We start from the raw sequence: 18,172 nt of genomic DNA, 5'->3' as shown, positions 1-18,172 counted from the left end.
CAATGACTTCTTTTACACGAAATTCTCTGTAATTAGTCGATAATTACACCTATAAAAGTTCTTTCTACATTGTTGAAAATGACTCAAAGATAGCGAATATCGAAAAGAATTTTCAAACATCAACATCGAATATGAAACATTAAAAAATTTTTAATTAAAATAAATTGTTTAAGAATATTTCAAATACTTGTATATTATGTATCATTTCTAATTTTGAACATAGGAACATGTAAAAAAAATATTTTTAGTAGTTGGTAGTATGTGATAACACCACAAATATTATCACTTGTAATAAATATTTGAATTTTTTTTATTTTCTATTAAATTTAACTTCAAATATCGGATGAATGTTCAAAATTATTTGACTTATGCTCTGATTAAACTATATACCTGAAAGTTTTCAAATTCTCCAGATTTTTTGAATATATTCTACACGAGATTATTGTGACATAACCTACAAAATGATTCTTGATTATGGTTTTAGAAAAGTAGTTGAAAACTTTGTAAAAAGCAGAGGACAGTATTTTAATAGATTTGTAGGAAGTCTTTCGAACCAAGAGTTAATAAATGAATTTTTAACAGAAGAAGATATGGTAAATTAGTTTAGTTAATTCTAATTTTATTTCTTTCTTATTTTTTTATGTTATAAATTTTCGTTTATTACAGCCCAATTTAGATATAAATCCTTATATAAAAGAAAAACAACAATGTTTATTATGCAAATTAAATATACAGCCAGATTTTAAAAATATACGATTATTATCACAGTTTCAAAGTAGATACACAGGACGGATTTATGGAAGGCATATAACAGGTTTATGCAAAAATAAACAAGAACAAGTTGAAAAGGAGATCTTAAAAGCGCAACATGCTGGTAAAATTTATTATTATTAGCTATTTGTTAAGAACCAAAATATTGATAACTAATCATTTCTCTCATAGATATAATATAATATGAAATAATATTTTTTAAGGTTTAATGGGACATTTTACAAAAGATCCAAAATATGTAAATGACCCACCATTATTCGATCCCAATCGTCCATTGAGACCACATAAATATTAATGTAAAATTATGGATATATTCTTTAGATTTTGTTAAGAACAAAATAGTAATTTTCATGTTGTATATAAGGTACTATCAAATTAGAAAGATAACCAAAAATATGAGATATTTCATTATTTAATAAATGTGTCATTCTCGGTAGAATAATATACTAAAGATTTAGGTATACCCAATGATGATAATATTTCTTCCATAGTCATTACCTGTCCTCGTTTATTTTCTAAATCTTTCTGCAATCTTTCCAGAGCATCTTGGCAAGCATGTCTCCACCTTCTAATATCAGCTTCCAAATCATCAGAATTGTTCTTTCGATATTAAAAAATTAATTAGATTTAATGTCATTAAAAGATCATAATATAATATATAAAAGTTATACCTTTTTACAATATGAAATTTCGTTTTTCAAAATCTCGATTTCTTTCTGTTTCTTTAATATTCTCTTTTCTAATTCTTCTAAATCATTTGGAAATACGTTCATACTCTCGTCAATTCCCACATTTTCTATATCATTTTCGAGATCAAATCGTATCTTTTTCATAGCAATTGATTCTTGAGACAATTTTCGTTTAATATTTTCCCTACTTGATATTAAATGAAGTGTTTATGTAATAAATATATATATAAAATTTCATCCTAAAAATATTCTACTTACACTTGCGATTTAATGTTTACTTGTTCTAAACTTTTAACATTAGATTTACGTTTGGGACTCACATCAGAAGTGTTAAATAATGAACGAAACGGTTTGTTTACTGTTGGACTGTTTTTCAGTTTCATATGTGCAAAAGTTATGGTTTTTTCACACATTTTGTAATAATAAATTTGTTATTGTTTACATAACACACAATTTATTAAAAATTAATATTTATTCAATCAACTTCAAATAAATAAATCAATGTTATATGAAATTCATTCTAAATTACACATCCTAAAATACATGTTTCTCTGAAATCATGCGTTCATTAAGTAGAAAGAAATCACGATTGGTGGAATAACGAATAATCATCGTCCAATCAGCGTTGTGACATACAGCGACACTGAAAACGCGTTCGATCTGTTGTGTTTTATTCTAACCTCTTCACGGTAATGTCGATGTTTCTTCGTTAATAAAAGTGTTAATTATAAAACTTCCTTAAAAATATAAAATAATATAGAAGTTTAACATTTTTTTGTAAGTATATAAGCTCTGCTATATTGTTAACAATTATAATTTTTTTAATTATATTTTGAAATTACATTATGATTTCTAAAGGTCATTCAAATTTCGTTAATTTAAAATATTTTATATATAAAAATATAATTTTTATTTTATATGCACTATTAATAATAATAATTAATCTTTTCAGTAATTATGGATATCAGACCAAATAATACAATTTATATAAATAATCTAAATGAAAAGATAAAAAAAGAAGAATTAAGAAAATCGTTATATGCAATATTTTCTCAATTTGGACAGATATTGGATATAGTAGCATTAAAAACATTAAAAATGCGTGGTCAGGCATTCGTCATTTTCAAAGAAATAGCTAGTGCAACGAATGCCTTAAGATCTATGCAGGGATTTCCTTTTTATGATAAGCCAATGGTATGTATGTTACATAGATATTTGTAGTTTTGAAAAAAGTAGGAAAGTTTTATATATTAAAATTGCTTTATGTGTGTTTTCAGAGGATACAGTATGCTAAGACAGACAGCGATTTAATTGCAAAAATGAAAGGCACATTTGCAGAACGCCCCAAAAAACCAAAACGTGTAGTACCAGCTGCAGATGAAGAAGCAAAACGTGCAAAGAAGCGTGCTAAGGAACAAGCGAAACATTCACAGCAAATTGGATATCATCCTGGTGTACCGCAACATCCAGGATTAGTTAATACAGCTGTACCTGAACAACCACCAAATCAAATTTTGTTCCTTACAAATCTTCCTGATGAAACTAGTGAAATGATGTTATCTATGCTTTTCAATCAATTTCCTGGTTTCAAAGAAGTTCGTTTAGTGCCGAATCGGCATGATATTGCATTTGTTGAGTTTGAAAATGAAGTTCAATCAGGTGCTGCCAAAGATGCACTTCAAGGATTTAAAATTACACCTTCACATGCGATGAAAATATCTTTTGCGAAAAAATAATTACAAAGACTTTAATTTTATGATTATTAATGAAATAAATGTGTAAACATTAAATGCAAAAATAATGAGAAAGTTATCAAACTGGACATGTAGTCATATTTTAATAATTTTTATACAATATAGTTTCTTGAATATAAGAAGTATTTATTACTAAGTAATAATTATGCAAAGACCAATCATTCTTTGAATCATGTTTCAAATATTAAAAATATTTTTCACAATATGATAAATATATACACGATTTTGTTCCAGAATACAACTGATCTTGCTTTCGCTTATGATAATTATACTATTTAAAGCAATTTATCAATTTTAATTTTATAGTGGTTTACGACAAAAATGATTACAAGCATAATTCTTTACTGATTTTGATGAACAAAATCGCATTTTAAAGATAAAGGTTTAAGCTAGGACATGACTTCCTTGTATTTTTGAAAAAATGTTATTTTCTTTGAAAAAGATGTTTTTTCGAGAATAATTTTTTAAATATACAATATATTCTTATAAACAAGGTTAGATAAAAATTAATAAGAATAAATGAAGCGGTATGTTCTTCCCATCTACAGATTTATCCGTCCATACAAACCACTCCAGATTCTATTATTTCTTCAACTATCGCAGCAGATCTTGTGCCAGTATTGCATGTACACACTTCACCATAAAAAGTTCCTCATTTATTTTTGCATTCCAAAAATAAAGTAAATCAAACATTAAACAAAAATTGTCTCGATTATGATATTGTTATGCGCTTGAGTAAATAAGAATAAATGAGAAATAACAAGCAAAATAAAAATAAATGAGAACTATGTGGATATGATGATGAACATAAGTATAATATTAAATATAGTATTTAATCCGAAAAGAATAAATAAGAAGAAATAAGAACAAATAAAAATAATAAAAAAATTAGAAATTTTCAGAGCGTTTCTCTAAGAAATTATTTAAAAATTCTTCTATATCTACACTGTTTATTTATTGAAGTATAATAAACATGTAAAGTGTAAATAAATTGGTAAAGTTTAATGTTCAGTCGAAATTAAATTAAAAAGAAGGTTTATTTTATAAAATTTCGCGAAGTAAATTCCGTAACCGACCTTTAATAAATAACTACTGCAAATTAGAGTCATTGCATCATTGAAGAGGATCTCATTCAACTTCAATGTCAATCTATCTCATTTTCAACCAGCTACAAATCATCCACCCTCTATTTCGACGTAAATCGCGGATGAGTGTTTTGAAGCCATTGCAGAACTTCTTAAGTAGTAAATGAATTTTTCAATTTCTCCGATTACTCAATCATGTCAAGGACGAAAGGTCTGAATTGGCACAAATGATTGATTGTAATTAATTAGTAAAAGAGTATTGAATGACCACGAATAAATTTGTTAGTTGATTTACTCGTAAACGATTTTTTGTGTTTTGATTTATTTATTAAATTAGAATAGGGTCTTGTTCAAACGTATTAATTATAATTATTTGAAATTTTGATTATTTCAATCCATTATATAAATTATTATTAATATAATGGGTTGGTAATCTTAAATATTTTTCTCTAACGAAAATAGTAAAAAATCATCATTCAGAATCATCATAATGATGAATGAGCAAGAAGACATTCGCAATGGATAATCTCTAGATTACAAGCGAAATTGTATAATTTGTTTTCTAATAATTAGTATAATTGCTTGTAAAAAGGAGCATCCAAGGATTTTTTATTACATTTTTAAATAAAAATGAATCAAATATGTAATCAACTTTCCTGGTAAACAAAAAGTCTCGATAAAGTCATTGCTTTTGAAAGAGGAAAGTCGAGTAAGTCATTGATAGAAGAGACTTGTAGAATCACAGTTCACAGGCCCTAGAATAAATTAATCAATTTTTAGCATAAGATTTTCAGCAATTAATATACCAATTCTTGTTTCTCTCCCTATACTTTCTCGATTTTTTTTTTTCAGGAAAAAACTCGAATGAGTTTCCTTACTGGAAAAAATTAGGATGAAATGATATATGTTGATTTCTAATTCCGAATTCCATCGTCGTCACGTTCCGGCTTCCTTTTCTTTTCTTTCTCCGGCTCTCTTCTTTATCTCATATTTCTTCTCTTTCTCTCCTTTTTTTAATTTTTTCTTTTTCAAGCTAAATCATCGCCAAATGAACCTTCTTCTCTATCAATTTTCTTCTTCTTTTTCGATTTTTTTTGCCTTTCTTTTCTATTTCTTCTTTCCCTTCTTCTTTTCAGATTGGATCATCGTATTGGAACAGAAAAGATCATCGAGGAAAGAACCATCGGGTGGGATCCTTCCAAGTTTCTTTCTTTCGGTAGGAACAAATCGAACTCTATTTTGGTACTCTGGTTTTGGTCAGGTGGAATGATATTCAATATGTCTTGCTCTGCGTTTCATCGTTGTCACGTACGCACACGTTCTGGCTCTCTTTTCTATCTTATATTCTTCTTCTCTTTCTCTTCTTTATCTTTTCTTCTTCTTTTCGAGGGATCATCGAGGATTAGATTCATCTTTGATCGGATAAGTCCGATGTATCGTCGAATGGTTTGGTTCATTGTCGATTTTTAGACGAGAATACAGGAAAGATAGGAAGACGTGGTGGGTGTTCGTGGGCGCGATTAAAAATTCTACCAAGGACTTCGTTTTATTTACGTATTATAAATTACACAACACAAGTACTATCGGGCGAATGGCTGCATATTTTAATATATTTTCAAAATCCCTTCAAACTAATTCTGATTAAACACTAAAGTACTAAAACTTTACATTGCCAATAATATTTCTACAAAAATAAATAGATAAGATATAGTTAAATTCAAAGATAATTCTTTAAATTCGCAAATTTATATACTAATTATATGTGTTAATTATATTTATTATTTTTTATGCTCTTATCGTGAAACAAATGCGTACCAACGTCGTATTTAATACGGATTACTTCGAGACGTACGCATCATCAAAGAAAAATATACATATGAGAGACTGAAAAGTGTGAATTTATAGTCTACTAAACTACTTATTCTACCTAACGAAACCAATTGTTATGTACGCGTGAGAGGGGAATAACCAACAAGCTTAACACTGATACGATAGACGCATGGTGGGGACTGTGTTCCCCGCTTATACTCGTAGTTCATATTTTGTCCGTACCTGTCGCTGAGGTCACATACACTTCGAACAAAAGATAGTGAATCTTAGTAATTGAACGAATAGATAATTATGAATTATGCGGGCGAAATAAGATAATAGAAATAGAAGAAAATATAAGTGTATCATAATTTTTAATTGAATAAAATGCCATTTATATTTTTGCTAGAATGCAGTAATGAGATGCAAGAAAAAGTATACTTTTTTATATGTTAATAATTAAGCATTATTTTAGAAAATTGTGTACCTGTATCTATATGTTTTATGCGTCAATTGACCAAAAAATCTGTTTTACCTTTAATAATTATCGAGTGAGCATTGTTTCAAACTCTCGCACTATATTCAAAAATATACTGTAGTTACCAATCTACAATTTATTCTAATCAATGCCAATTATTTAGTGAAATGATATCATCCTTGCTTATATGATTCAGTGATACTATAGCTGTTCTGTCGTTTGGTCATACTCGCTTAGTTTGCTTTTTCTATTCTTATATTAAATTTTTGTCCTGTCAACATTTATTTCTTATTTATATTGAATTTGATATATTTAATCATAAGGAATTAAAGTTTTTTTTTTTTATTTCATTTTTTATACGTATTAAGTCGAAAATATGCCGGTGTTTCACACAAAGACTATAGAAAGTATTCTTGAACCTGTCGCACAGCAGGTAAGATATTTTATGAAAAGTGGTTATATTCAATTATCAAATACACAATCAATTTCTTAAAATTTATGTATTTATATCTATGTATGTATATATATATATATATATATATATATATATACACCTATACTCGACACAAATGAAATTTATATATATATATATATATATATACATACACACACACACACACGCCTTTATAATTAAAATAAATTTTGCAAAAATAAAAAAGATGTCTCATCAATCAATTTTTAATTATTCCATCAATTTCCATTACAACAGATATTGATATAAGATAATCTTCTCCAACTTAAATTTACTCAGTAATACTTGTGTTACTTTATATAGAACTATGACATCATTCTGTGGTCATGGAAGAAAAGTACTAAATTCACTTTTAGAATTGTACCATGTTCTTAAATGATTTATGAAATCTGATCTGTCTTTTCTAATATAAAAGTATATAGATATATACACATACATATATATATATATATATATATACATATATATATATAAAATTTCAATGTTAAGTTGACATTTTTAAAAATAGAATATCATGCAATAGTAGAAAATTTTATGCACTTATAACAACATGAACATTAATAGTTTTATATTATTTCAAAAATATTAACTATTTCAAGAAAATGATTGTATATTATAAGAATTAAAGATATTTATTATACTATAGTAAATATTAATATTATTCTGAATTTGAAAAATAAAAACCAAGATTTTTATGACACATTTCATATGATTCCAATATCATTTCCTCTCCATTTCTAGAAATAGCCATGAAACATTAACAGACCTTGTTGATGCCTACTAGATTTATGAAAATGAAACACTGAACCTTACCAAAAATGGTATCAGCTGTTTAGCATGATGCATAAATTAAATCTATATTCATAAAATTCTATAAATGTTATACAGTATAATTTATTTTTTTTTAAACAAAATTCCAATGTATGTTTATTTATTAAAATGTATAATAAAATTTTGTATAATGCATAAATAAACATAGATATATAAAATAATAGAATATTTATGATCTAATATGTGTGTGTATTTGCGTATTTGCGTATTTGAAGTAATTAAGCTAAAACAACAATAATAAAATTATCTTCTTATATCTGAAAAAAGAATCAAACATAAAATTAAAGTAAAAACCTTTTGTATAATATTTTGTCTAGGTTTCAAGACTTGTCATTTTACATGAAGAAGCTGAAGATGGAAATGCAATGCCAGATTTGGGAAAGCCTGTACAAGCAGTTAGTATGGCGGTGACTAATTTGATAAAAGTAAGTTTTAAATCTATTTTATAAGTTAAAAATAAATATAGATGTTTTTCATTTTGTTAGTAATATAATTATAAGTAAGGCATAATGTGTTAAAGATATTGTTGATTATCATATAAAAAATTACAGGTTGGCAAAGAAACAATAAATTCTTCAGATGATGCTTTGCTCAAGCAAGATATGCCTGCAGCATTGCAACGTGTTGAGGGTGCTTCACGTCTTTTAGAGGAAGCATCTGCAATGTTAAAACAAGATCCTTATTCTGGACCTGCCAGGTAAATAAAAAGTATAGAAACATTTTTCAGGATATATCTATTATAGATTTGAAACAATATCTTACTTAAATATATTTCTTTTATAGAAAGAAACTTATAGAAGGTTCCCGTGGTATCCTGCAAGGAACTAGTTCTTTACTGTTATGTTTTGATGAAAGTGAAGTACGAAAAATAATTAGAGAATGTAAACGCGTTTTGGATTATTTAGCTGTTACTGAAGTCATTGAAACAATGGAAGATTTAGTTCACTTCCTTAAAAATTTAAGTCCATGTTTAAGTAAAGTATCAAGAGAAGTAAGTGCTCGTGAAAAAGAATTAACTCATCAAGTTCATAGAGAAATCCTCATACGATGTTTAGAGCAGGTAATTATTCATTTTATTACAAAGAATATAATGGTAAATATAATGATATTATTATAATTAAATATTATATATATATAGGTGAAAACTTTGGCACCAATCCTCATTTGTTCTATGAAAATTTTTATTCACATTATATCTCAAGGTGGAAAAGGAGCTGAAGAGGCAGCTGAAAATCGTAATTATTTAAGTGGACGAATGTCTGATGAACTGAATGAAATAATAAGAGTTTTACAATTAACAACATATGATGAAGAGGAATGGGATGCTGATCAATTAACAGTATGATTTATAGATTGTACTACTTGTAATATCTAAAGAGTAACAAAAGTTATTATTAAATTTTTATGTTAGGTATTAAAAAAAGCACAAAGTGCCATAGAATCTAGAATACGTGCTGCATACGATTGGTTGGATGATGGGCTCGCTTTACGTGGAGGTGTAGGAGAAAAAAGTCTTCGACAAATAGTGGAGCAAGCATCGCGGTTAGCTGAACGATATCTTTCTTCTTCTCAAGCAGAACCACTGTCGAAATTAGCTTCACAAATAATTACTATGACAGATGCTTTATGCGAACTGCGTCAAAATGAAAAAGGTTTGATCATTCATGTGTACATATATTTATTACTGCATCGTACACTATTATAATAATTTTTATTATTTTAGGAACTACACCACAAGCAGAAGCTCTAGCGCGTAGTATAAAAGAAAAATTAAATGAATTACGCAGTTCCGTAGCATCTGCCCTAGTAGCTGCTGATAAGTCAGGAACAGCTCAAACTGCACATACCGTTGCTGGTCGTTTGGAACAAGCTAATAAATGGCTCTTAAATCCACAACAAGATGATAAAGGACTTGGTCAAAAGGCTATAGCTTTGATAATACATGAAGGAAAAAAGGTATGTTGATTATATTGAATCATTAAGCATGCTTAAATCGTAATTAAATTATATGAAACTGTACGTAATGAACATGCTTCTTTATTTATTGCTGTTTATGTTCTTAACACTAATATATTTCATTTGATAATAGTTCTGTCAAAATGAGTTATCAAGAATAAATCCTTGCTTTTTTTTTTTTTTTAATTAATATATGAATTCTAATATAATTTTGAACACATTCCGTATATATTGGGTTGGCAACTAAGTGATTGCCGGATTTCAAATAAGAAGGAAACGACAAAATCTGCAATCACTTAGTTGCCAACCCAATATAATATTTATTATTAATCCTTTTTATTACTTTATTTTTTACGAATATTTAATATTTTGCTTGAATGCTTCAAATGGAAAGAACCAACAGCATGTAGCGAATGTAAGTCATGAAGAAATTTTTATTGCAGTATCAAAATGTATTGGATCTAAAATAGATGTATAGATTTAAAAGATTTTAAAGTTTAAAGAATCTTTTTTAATTAATATTACTGTAAAATTTAGGTTGCTGAAGGTTTACCTGGTATACATAAAGTAGAAATTCTACAATTGTGTGATGAAGTTGATAATTTATCTCATCAACTTGGAGATTTATGTGCTCATGGTCAAGGAAATACGCCAAGAGCTCAAGAAATCGCACGTCAACTATCACATAAATTGTACGAGCTAAAGAATAGGATACAACAGGCTGTTGTGTCACGGGTAGTTGAAGATTTCATTGATATTACGACACCTTTAAAACAATTTACGGATGCTGTCTTGGCACCAGAAGGTACACCTGGAAGAGATCAAAATTTCAATGATAAAACTCATGCTCTTCAAACATTTTCTAATAGAGCAGCAAAAACGGCTAGAATGGTTGCAGCTGGTGGTATGTAGCTTCATGATTACGACAACACTACTTTTTATTATGTGATTATATTGTTTCATTTTTTGAATAATTATAGGAAGCGGAGGTAATAAAAAACTGGCTGAAGCATTAGCTGCAAGTGCTTCACAAGTTGAATCATTAACACCTCAATTGGTTAATGCTGGCCGAATTCGTATGACATATCCGGACAGTAAAGCAGCCGATGAACATTTTGAAAATCTTAGACAACAATATGCCGAGACTATGCAGCGAGCAAGAGCATTGTGCGATGAAGCAACTGATAGTGGCGATTTTATCAGAACTTCAGAAGAACAAATGCAAAAACATACATATCTTTGCGAAGAAGCTATTGCAAAATCTTATCCACAGAAAATGGTTGACAATACAGCTGCTATTGCAAGGTTGGCTGATAGGGTAATACTCGTGGCTAAACAAGAAAGTGATAATAGCGAAGATCCTGCTTTCATTCAAAGAGTTAATCAAGCAACTGATACTTTACAAAATAGTAAGTTTTTATTTTATATGAAATAAAATTTAGTGTTTTGTTAACATAATAATTAACCAATTTCATAATACAGGTATTGCCCCAATGATCCAGAATGCAAAATATGTTACTATCAATACTAATGATAACACTGCAGCATATCATTGGAGAGAAAGTAACCGTGCTGTAAGTGTTATATGTATAATAAATACTACATTATACAAAAATTGTTCATGTAATAACTATTGCATTTTTATTACTTACAATCACGTAGCTTTTATCCAATGTCGGACAAGTACATAAGGCTATTGTAGTACATCCTGATATGGTTCAACCACCATCAATGTCGCAATTGCATATCACCGATGGTACGTATTATGTTATCAATTTATTTATTATTATTCATTCTGAATGTATTTTTTTTTAGTAGTAAATAGAATATATTCTTTTATTAAAAAAAGAATATTAGAATAGTAATTGATTGCATTAAAATGAATGCATCATTTTCATTATCATTATTCTACATCTTTTTTATACAAATGAAAATATTAATTTTTAACAAAAATCAAGCATGGATTAAAAATTCATTTAAAAAAAGAAAAAAATACATAAATTCTCTAAAACTGTATTCTACTATAGTTATGTAAATTGTAGCATATGTAGTCAGGTGGAGGAGTAGTGGCTAATAAGTAACATAACTAAATAATAGACATTCATTATGCGACTGTTTTTCACAATGTACATAAAATGAAATTTAACTATGAAAATATCTTGCTCTACTTCCAATATAGATTTCAACAAATATTGCAATGATATTACACTGTTTTTGAAAAACAAAGTTATTTACAGCAAATGTAATTGTTTAAAATTTATATTTCACGGGGTAATATAGAAACTTAATATGTTCTTTACAGAGGAACAAATGCCAAGTCAACAATATAATTACTTCACAGATAAAGGTACTTATATAGGCATGAAATTATGCATGATAACTTATTTTATATCCATTTATGTACCACAAGAAAGTTATGACAAAATAGTATGAGAAGAAAATAATTTACAGTTTTATACATTAAGAAAAAGTAAATGTTCATAAATATTTTTGAAATAATAGTTGGTCAGCCTTTGAGAAATCAACCCTCACCCAGCAATTTACGCGTGATCAGCCCTACACTAGGTTCAAATAAACCGCAACATCGTTCTCTTAGTCCATTACCAAAATGGGCACGTGGAGGTATTTACAGACAGTATAAAAAAAGAAAAAAGAAAAAAAATTGTAAATGTTAATCATAAACGACAAGTTATTTGAAATCGAAATTAATCATATTCTCTTGTCAGGAGATAACCCAGATCTCCTCTATCAAGAACTGGCTTCTGACAACGAGTTGGAAAAGTCAATTTGTGCTGGAGGTAAACCAAAAAAAATTGTTCTTGAAAAAAAAAAAAAAAGAATGATTATATTTTTAGGGCTATTTGTTGTTATCAAGCATGTTTTTAGATATAATGTAAAGGGGATATTTACATGACATGTATTATAATTTGTACATTTTTTAAAAGATAGCAACAAATGAATTTTAAAGTATTTACAAATACTTTCAATGGAATATACAAGATTTAAATGTAATTTAAAGAAAAACAGTTTCTTTAATATTTAATTATTTATTTAATTTTTATACCATATAAAGTCATGCATACTAACTTTACATTGCATATATTACTTTTTATATCATTTATCGTTCATTTTTATTTATGCTTATTTCTTCCCTCTGACTAGAATGGCTACTCATAATAATTAATTAATATAATTAATACTTATTTACTAATTTTGTATAGTCTATATAATTATGTGTTTTTCTTCATTTTTCTGCTACATGGAATTACCCAGGCTATATTGATTATTATGATGATGGTAATTACTAATGTGTTTATACATTTATAAATTAAAACAAGTTATCTAACACAATAATCTAATATCTTGTACTTTATAGCATGAGAAGATATTTAATGTTTCAGTTTCTTTATAGAACCATATTCTTCATTTTAAGATTATGATGATATGAAACCTGGAATTGTTTGCAATATTTCTAAGTTTTTCCTATTTTTATTTTATTTTCTATAAATATAGATTATTTAACGTTTTGTCCTGCAATAAAATTATTTGTAATATTGCAAACAAACATACTGAATTATTACTATGAAATTTTATTATAAAGAAATTGTCATTTCTAATAGAAGTAGCACCACCACGTCCACCTTTACCTGGTGGTGATATTCCACCACCAAGACCTCCACCTCCAGAAACGGATGACGAAGATGAAATGTTCATGCATGCACCTCAACCAAATCAACCAATAATGGTACATTCTCAATTGTTTGATATAATTAAAAATTTTTTTGTAAATAAGAATAATTACAGTTAAGAAATTCTGATTATAGATGGCTGCACATGGTTTGCATCAAGAAGTACGGCAGTGGTCAAGCAAAGATAATGAAATTATTGCAGCAGCTAAAAAAATGGCTGTCTTGATGGGTAAATTATCTGGTTTAGTTAGAGGAGAAGGTGGAAATAAAAGAGATCTTATATCTTGTGCTAAAGCTATAGCCGAAGCTTCTCAGGAAGTAACACGTCTTGCAAAAGAACTTGCTAGAGAATGTACTGATAAACGTATTCGTACGGTATGTCGTAATTTTGTTTATTTATTTAATTTAAATAAAATTTTGAAAAAAATAATTTCTTTATTGTTTCCTTTTTAGAATTTACTTCAAGTTTGTGAACGTATACCAACTATTGGAACACAATTGAAAATTTTGTCTACAGTAAAAGCTACAATGCTTGGAGCACAAGGTATGTCTTTTAAAATCTTTTCTTTTTCTTTAAAAAATATTGAAATATTCTTCATATTTTTTTATCATACTAAGAATATTCATACAATGAAACTAATTATTAATAATATCCTTTACATATTTCAATGAGAACACAAATTTTTCTGTAAGAAAATTACTTACATATATTAATAGCAATTTTTATTAACAAAAAAATGAAATTCTTTATGCATAGAGATGCTCCCTAGCTGGGAAGAATTGATGCTTTATGGTAAAAGAATTAATAAATTATGCTTGATGTTATATATCACCTTTTTCTCTTTCTCTTTTCGTCACTTTTTATCGTCTTTAATTTTTAGATATTTTACTATTTGCAATTATCTCGTCAAAATGCATGCAAATCTAGGATTTTTTAAAATGCAGATACACAAATTTACTATGTCATGTTTAATATTGCATTAGCACTGACTGAAAGTATAGATTTAGAAAGATCTGAAATCATAAAACAATATTATTATAATATAAGAGTTAAATGGATGCAATGAAAATAATTAATATGTTATATATTTTTGATTGGTAAACTAATTATATTTTCGTGTGTTACTGAAAATGTTTAATGCTATGCCATTGGCATGACTCTGTTCCCCATGGTGTAGATGAATTAATTGGGTGCAGTAAGTTTATTCATATAATTAGAATATGTAATTGCAATAGCTAATATGATTATTCTTTATAGATATATATTAAATAATTTTGTTACATGTTGATAGACAGTATTTTATATACATATTTAAACATGTATATTAAGATGTAGAGATTTTCGGTATCTTAGACGGATTATATTATATTTTTTCATATCTTTAATGTTATCATAATTTTATTATTATGTACTTTATAAAAGTGCATGTCATCCCAATATTTAGAGCACTTCATTCTATATCTAGTGTAATCTAAATTTGATAAAAACGTAATTTACAGATACTCCGTAAAAATAATATTTACTAGTGATATTTAAAAATTATGTTTATGAAATAATCCAATTAATATTTGTAGACAAAATTCTTTTATTTAATAATCATTTTATTATCTTGTGATATATTAATTTATATTATAATATAAAACAGGTACGGAAGAAGATCAGGAAGCAACTGATATGCTTGTTGGAAATGCTCAAAATCTTATGCAAAGTGTGAAAGAAACTGTACGTGCTGCAGAATGTGCAAGTATAAAGATTCGTACTGCTTCTGGTATGAAATTACGTTGGGTACGTCGTCAACCATGGTACCAATATTAAAATGAAAGTATATACATAAGTACAAGACCAGAAACAAAAGTGCTATGAAGGTTTTTATATCGAATTTAACAATTTTTTTTTAACAAAAATATTACATTATTTAAATAGACCTCTTTTTATATGATACTACATGCTTGATAGAAAAAAAATATTTTAGTATTAAAATTTTTTTAATATCTACATTAGTTATTTGTTCTTGGGGGACGAATATTTTATTATAGAATTTCACGTCACGATTTTTACTGAAAAAAAAATAGTGTCAATTCTTTCATAATACAGATTGCATAAATAAAGAAAATTAGAGTACTACAATATATTTTTGCAAATTACATATTATGCGAAATTTGTATTAGATGCTATTTGTATATATATATATATATATATATATATATATATATATATATATATATATATATATATATATATATATATATATATGTATATATATATATATGTATATATATATATATGTATATATATATATATATATTATGTTGACGTGTACCAGAGTAGAAAATGTGCATAACCACATTAGAGCAATAAGAAATTATATTTTTGTACAAAAATATATGCTATTCGTATAAGTCCTCCATAGCTATATAGTAATTTCATCAATCTTGTTCAACTGGTGCTAACACGTGCAATATTGTAGTGGCCTACAATACAAAGTAACAATTCTAAGCAGTATCGTACCAAATATAAGAAACTATTTCAGTAAAATCTTGATTATAATTATGCAATTTAAATAATTATATTTAATCTAAATAATCAAGACTTTACTCTATATATACTAATAAATGATATAATAAGGGGCACATATATTAAAACAGGTCTATCATACAAATTTGAATAATTATAATTAATAGATTTATATTTATCGAATTTAACAAATATATTTTACAATAACTTCATGTAGTTTTGTGTATAATAAAGTAATTTGTATTACGTAATTTAAATATAAATGGTTTTTTTTTATAAGATACCTTTACAAAGATAGACAGACAGATAGATAAACACACACACCTATAGTTCTATTTATAAATATTTTTATTAAAATGTTAATATTCCAGGAAACATATTGTCTTTTATTAATAGTAATATTATAGACTGCAATAATTTTTAAAATGCGTTTGTTTTTTGGGAACTTCTTATTTTAAATGGCAATTATTTTAAAGCAAATATAAATTTTATTGATTTTGCATACATACCTACGATATTTGTAAAATTATTAAGTATCAACAAAAGAGTCTCTTTTTATAGAATGCTGTGAAGGAACTATAACACCTGGTATTTTATTTTTAGGTATTTTTCCAGGACGTAAGTAAGGATTATCTATACCGTCTTGCTGAGCAGTAGTTTCACTTGTTTGTTCTGTATCTTCATTTGGTACATTAACACCTATAAACATAATACAGCCATATACTTGTATAGAATATTTTATTTGTAAATCTTGTCTCATACCTTCCTCTATTTCTTCTGTTTTCTGTTCTTTTTTTTTTTTAACAGGAGTTGATTCAAATTGAAAGTCTTGGTCTGTTTCAAATATTTGATCTTGAGGTAAAAGTGCTGAGAGATAACTAGGAAATTGTGGTTTACAAGCAATTACTATAAAAAATATTAAAAGCTATATCATTCTTATATCATTCTTTTAAATAAAATAATATTTATTTATCATGTATGAAACAGGACAACCGAAATACTTACGAGGAAACATACTATTATCATCTGTCAAAAATAAACTATGCGTTTCCCCAGTTTTTGCAATGAACCTTGTTAAGGCTCTTTCTATATCTCGTTTCTGTGTAGCAGCTTTTTCCCGTATTGCTTCATATTCAGTTACTGGTTGTTTATGTGTCTATAAAACGTTGCATAATGATCTTGATAATTTAAAAAAAATATATATTATAATTAAATATATATTAAATCTAGAAAGTTTACTGGTGTTCTGATGTATGCATGTGGATCTGGAAAAGCTGGTAAATAACTTGGTATATGCGAAGGATGACTTTGTTTTACACCAGCCTGTAAAATATTTAATTGTTTTGACTGGGTTTGTTGTTGTAATGGAGGTAAAACTGTTCTATTTGTTCTTTTCCCATAATTTTCTAAATTTTCCAATTTTATACCCATGTTTATTAGCCCCAATATAACATCTGCGATTAGGGGTTCCGTTCTCCCAGATAGTTCGCAATAATTTCTTGCAGATTCCCCAACTTCCACGATAACTACACAAACATAAATAATATAACAAATATAAATAAATATCACAATTAATACTTAGTTTAAAAAATAAAACAATTTTTTATACAATAATACAAATTCTACGATAAGAACCTACAAGACTGAAGCATCTCTGTAAGAGTTTCTAACGCTTGTTTGTCACAAGTGTCATAACCACATTCTACTAAAATACTACAAATAACATGATTTAATATTTTTCTTCGAGTATTAACAAATTGTATATCCATATTGTTCAAAAAATAAATAAAACGGATTCCACACAACAGTGCCACTGCACACTACACCTTATGACAGTACACTCAAGTACATTAACAAACTTATATTAGCGCACGCGCAAACAATAATTTGAATAGACTAGTCCGACGAGTAACTTATCGTCTTTTAAATATATATAATTATTATGGATATATTAGATTATAATAAATAAAAAGTAATGATCGAATATATGTTTTCAATATATTTACTTAAAAAACATTAAATAAGATCTTTTCTGTTAATATTAATATAAAATTGATAACGTCAAAAAACGCATCAAATAATATTTCTTATTTTAACCAATAGGAGCGTTTTATTCTTTTTTT

The 18,172-nt window shown here is 27.0% G+C and overlaps 5 protein-coding genes across 13 annotated transcripts; 3 read left to right on the top strand and 2 right to left on the bottom strand.

Moving 5' to 3' along the window:
• Positions 1–256: 256 nt before the first annotated feature.
• mRpS18C (mitochondrial ribosomal protein S18C) lies at positions 257–1,113 on the top strand. The gene is made up of 3 exons (XM_035877747.2): positions 257–593; positions 667–874; positions 975–1,113. Exons 1-3 carry the CDS (start codon positions 462–464, stop codon positions 1,064–1,066), a joined length of 432 nt encoding a protein of 143 aa, XP_035733640.2. The 5' UTR covers positions 257–461; the 3' UTR covers positions 1,067–1,113.
• Positions 1,114–1,179: 66 nt separating this feature from the next.
• Positions 1,180–2,016, bottom strand: LOC118446743 (uncharacterized). Of its 2 annotated transcripts, none has more exons than XM_035877745.2 (3): positions 1,719–2,016; positions 1,443–1,647; positions 1,180–1,371 (listed from the first exon to the last, which is right to left on the bottom strand). In XM_035877745.2, the coding sequence occupies exons 1-3, from the start codon at positions 1,871–1,873 to the stop codon at positions 1,180–1,182; spliced, it is 552 nt and encodes a 183-aa protein (XP_035733638.2). In that variant the 5' UTR covers positions 1,874–2,016. The 2 variants fall into 2 exon arrangements, with proteins under 2 accessions (XP_035733638.2, XP_035733639.2); XM_035877746.2 differs by having other exon boundaries at positions 1,443–1,644.
• A 74-nt stretch (positions 2,017–2,090) lies between these two features.
• snf (U1 small nuclear ribonucleoprotein A snf) lies at positions 2,091–3,282 on the top strand. The gene is made up of 3 exons (XM_035877744.2): positions 2,091–2,237; positions 2,413–2,654; positions 2,738–3,282. Exons 2-3 carry the CDS (start codon positions 2,418–2,420, stop codon positions 3,194–3,196), a joined length of 696 nt encoding a protein of 231 aa, XP_035733637.1. The 5' UTR covers positions 2,091–2,237; positions 2,413–2,417; the 3' UTR covers positions 3,197–3,282.
• Positions 3,283–6,786: 3,504 nt separating this feature from the next.
• On the top strand, positions 6,787–15,707 carry Vinc (vinculin). Of its 7 annotated transcripts, none has more exons than XM_085655746.1 (20): positions 6,787–7,019; positions 8,207–8,314; positions 8,441–8,586; positions 8,673–8,949; positions 9,028–9,228; positions 9,301–9,541; positions 9,613–9,845; positions 10,383–10,749; positions 10,826–11,254; positions 11,328–11,419; positions 11,508–11,601; positions 12,148–12,192; positions 12,348–12,467; positions 12,572–12,643; positions 13,119–13,142; positions 13,466–13,590; positions 13,670–13,909; positions 13,988–14,078; positions 14,292–14,327; positions 15,181–15,707. In XM_085655746.1, exons 1-20 carry the CDS (start codon positions 6,963–6,965, stop codon positions 15,348–15,350), a joined length of 3,168 nt encoding a protein of 1,055 aa, XP_085511872.1. In that variant the 5' UTR covers positions 6,787–6,962; the 3' UTR covers positions 15,351–15,707. The 7 variants fall into 7 exon arrangements, with proteins under 7 accessions (XP_085511872.1, XP_085511869.1, XP_085511868.1 ...); XM_085655743.1 differs by lacking the exon at positions 15,181–15,707 and adding an exon at positions 14,416–14,554; XM_085655742.1 differs by lacking the exon at positions 14,292–14,327 and having other exon boundaries at positions 15,181–15,705.
• Taf8 (TBP-associated factor 8) lies at positions 14,419–17,910 on the bottom strand. 2 transcript variants are annotated; one of them, XM_085655747.1, is made up of 6 exons: positions 17,689–17,910; positions 17,289–17,575; positions 17,055–17,205; positions 16,812–16,955; positions 16,559–16,748; positions 14,419–14,548 (listed from the first exon to the last, which is right to left on the bottom strand). In XM_085655747.1, the coding sequence occupies exons 1-5, from the start codon at positions 17,816–17,818 to the stop codon at positions 16,579–16,581; spliced, it is 882 nt and encodes a 293-aa protein (XP_085511873.1). In that variant the 5' UTR covers positions 17,819–17,910; the 3' UTR covers positions 14,419–14,548; positions 16,559–16,578. The 2 variants fall into 2 exon arrangements, with proteins under 2 accessions (XP_085511873.1, XP_085511874.1); XM_085655748.1 differs by lacking the exon at positions 14,419–14,548 and having other exon boundaries at positions 16,397–16,748; positions 17,689–17,867.
• Between the last annotated feature and the right edge of the window lie 262 nt (positions 17,911–18,172).

Source organism: Vespa mandarinia, chromosome 3 (genome assembly GCF_050613455.1).
Source record: "Vespa mandarinia isolate Hongniang chromosome 3, ASM5061345v1, whole genome shotgun sequence".
In the NCBI taxonomy this organism is placed as follows: domain Eukaryota; kingdom Metazoa; phylum Arthropoda; class Insecta; order Hymenoptera; family Vespidae; genus Vespa; species Vespa mandarinia.
The sequence above is the reverse complement of the archived record's forward strand: the minus strand, read 5'-3'. Positions and strand labels throughout refer to the sequence as shown.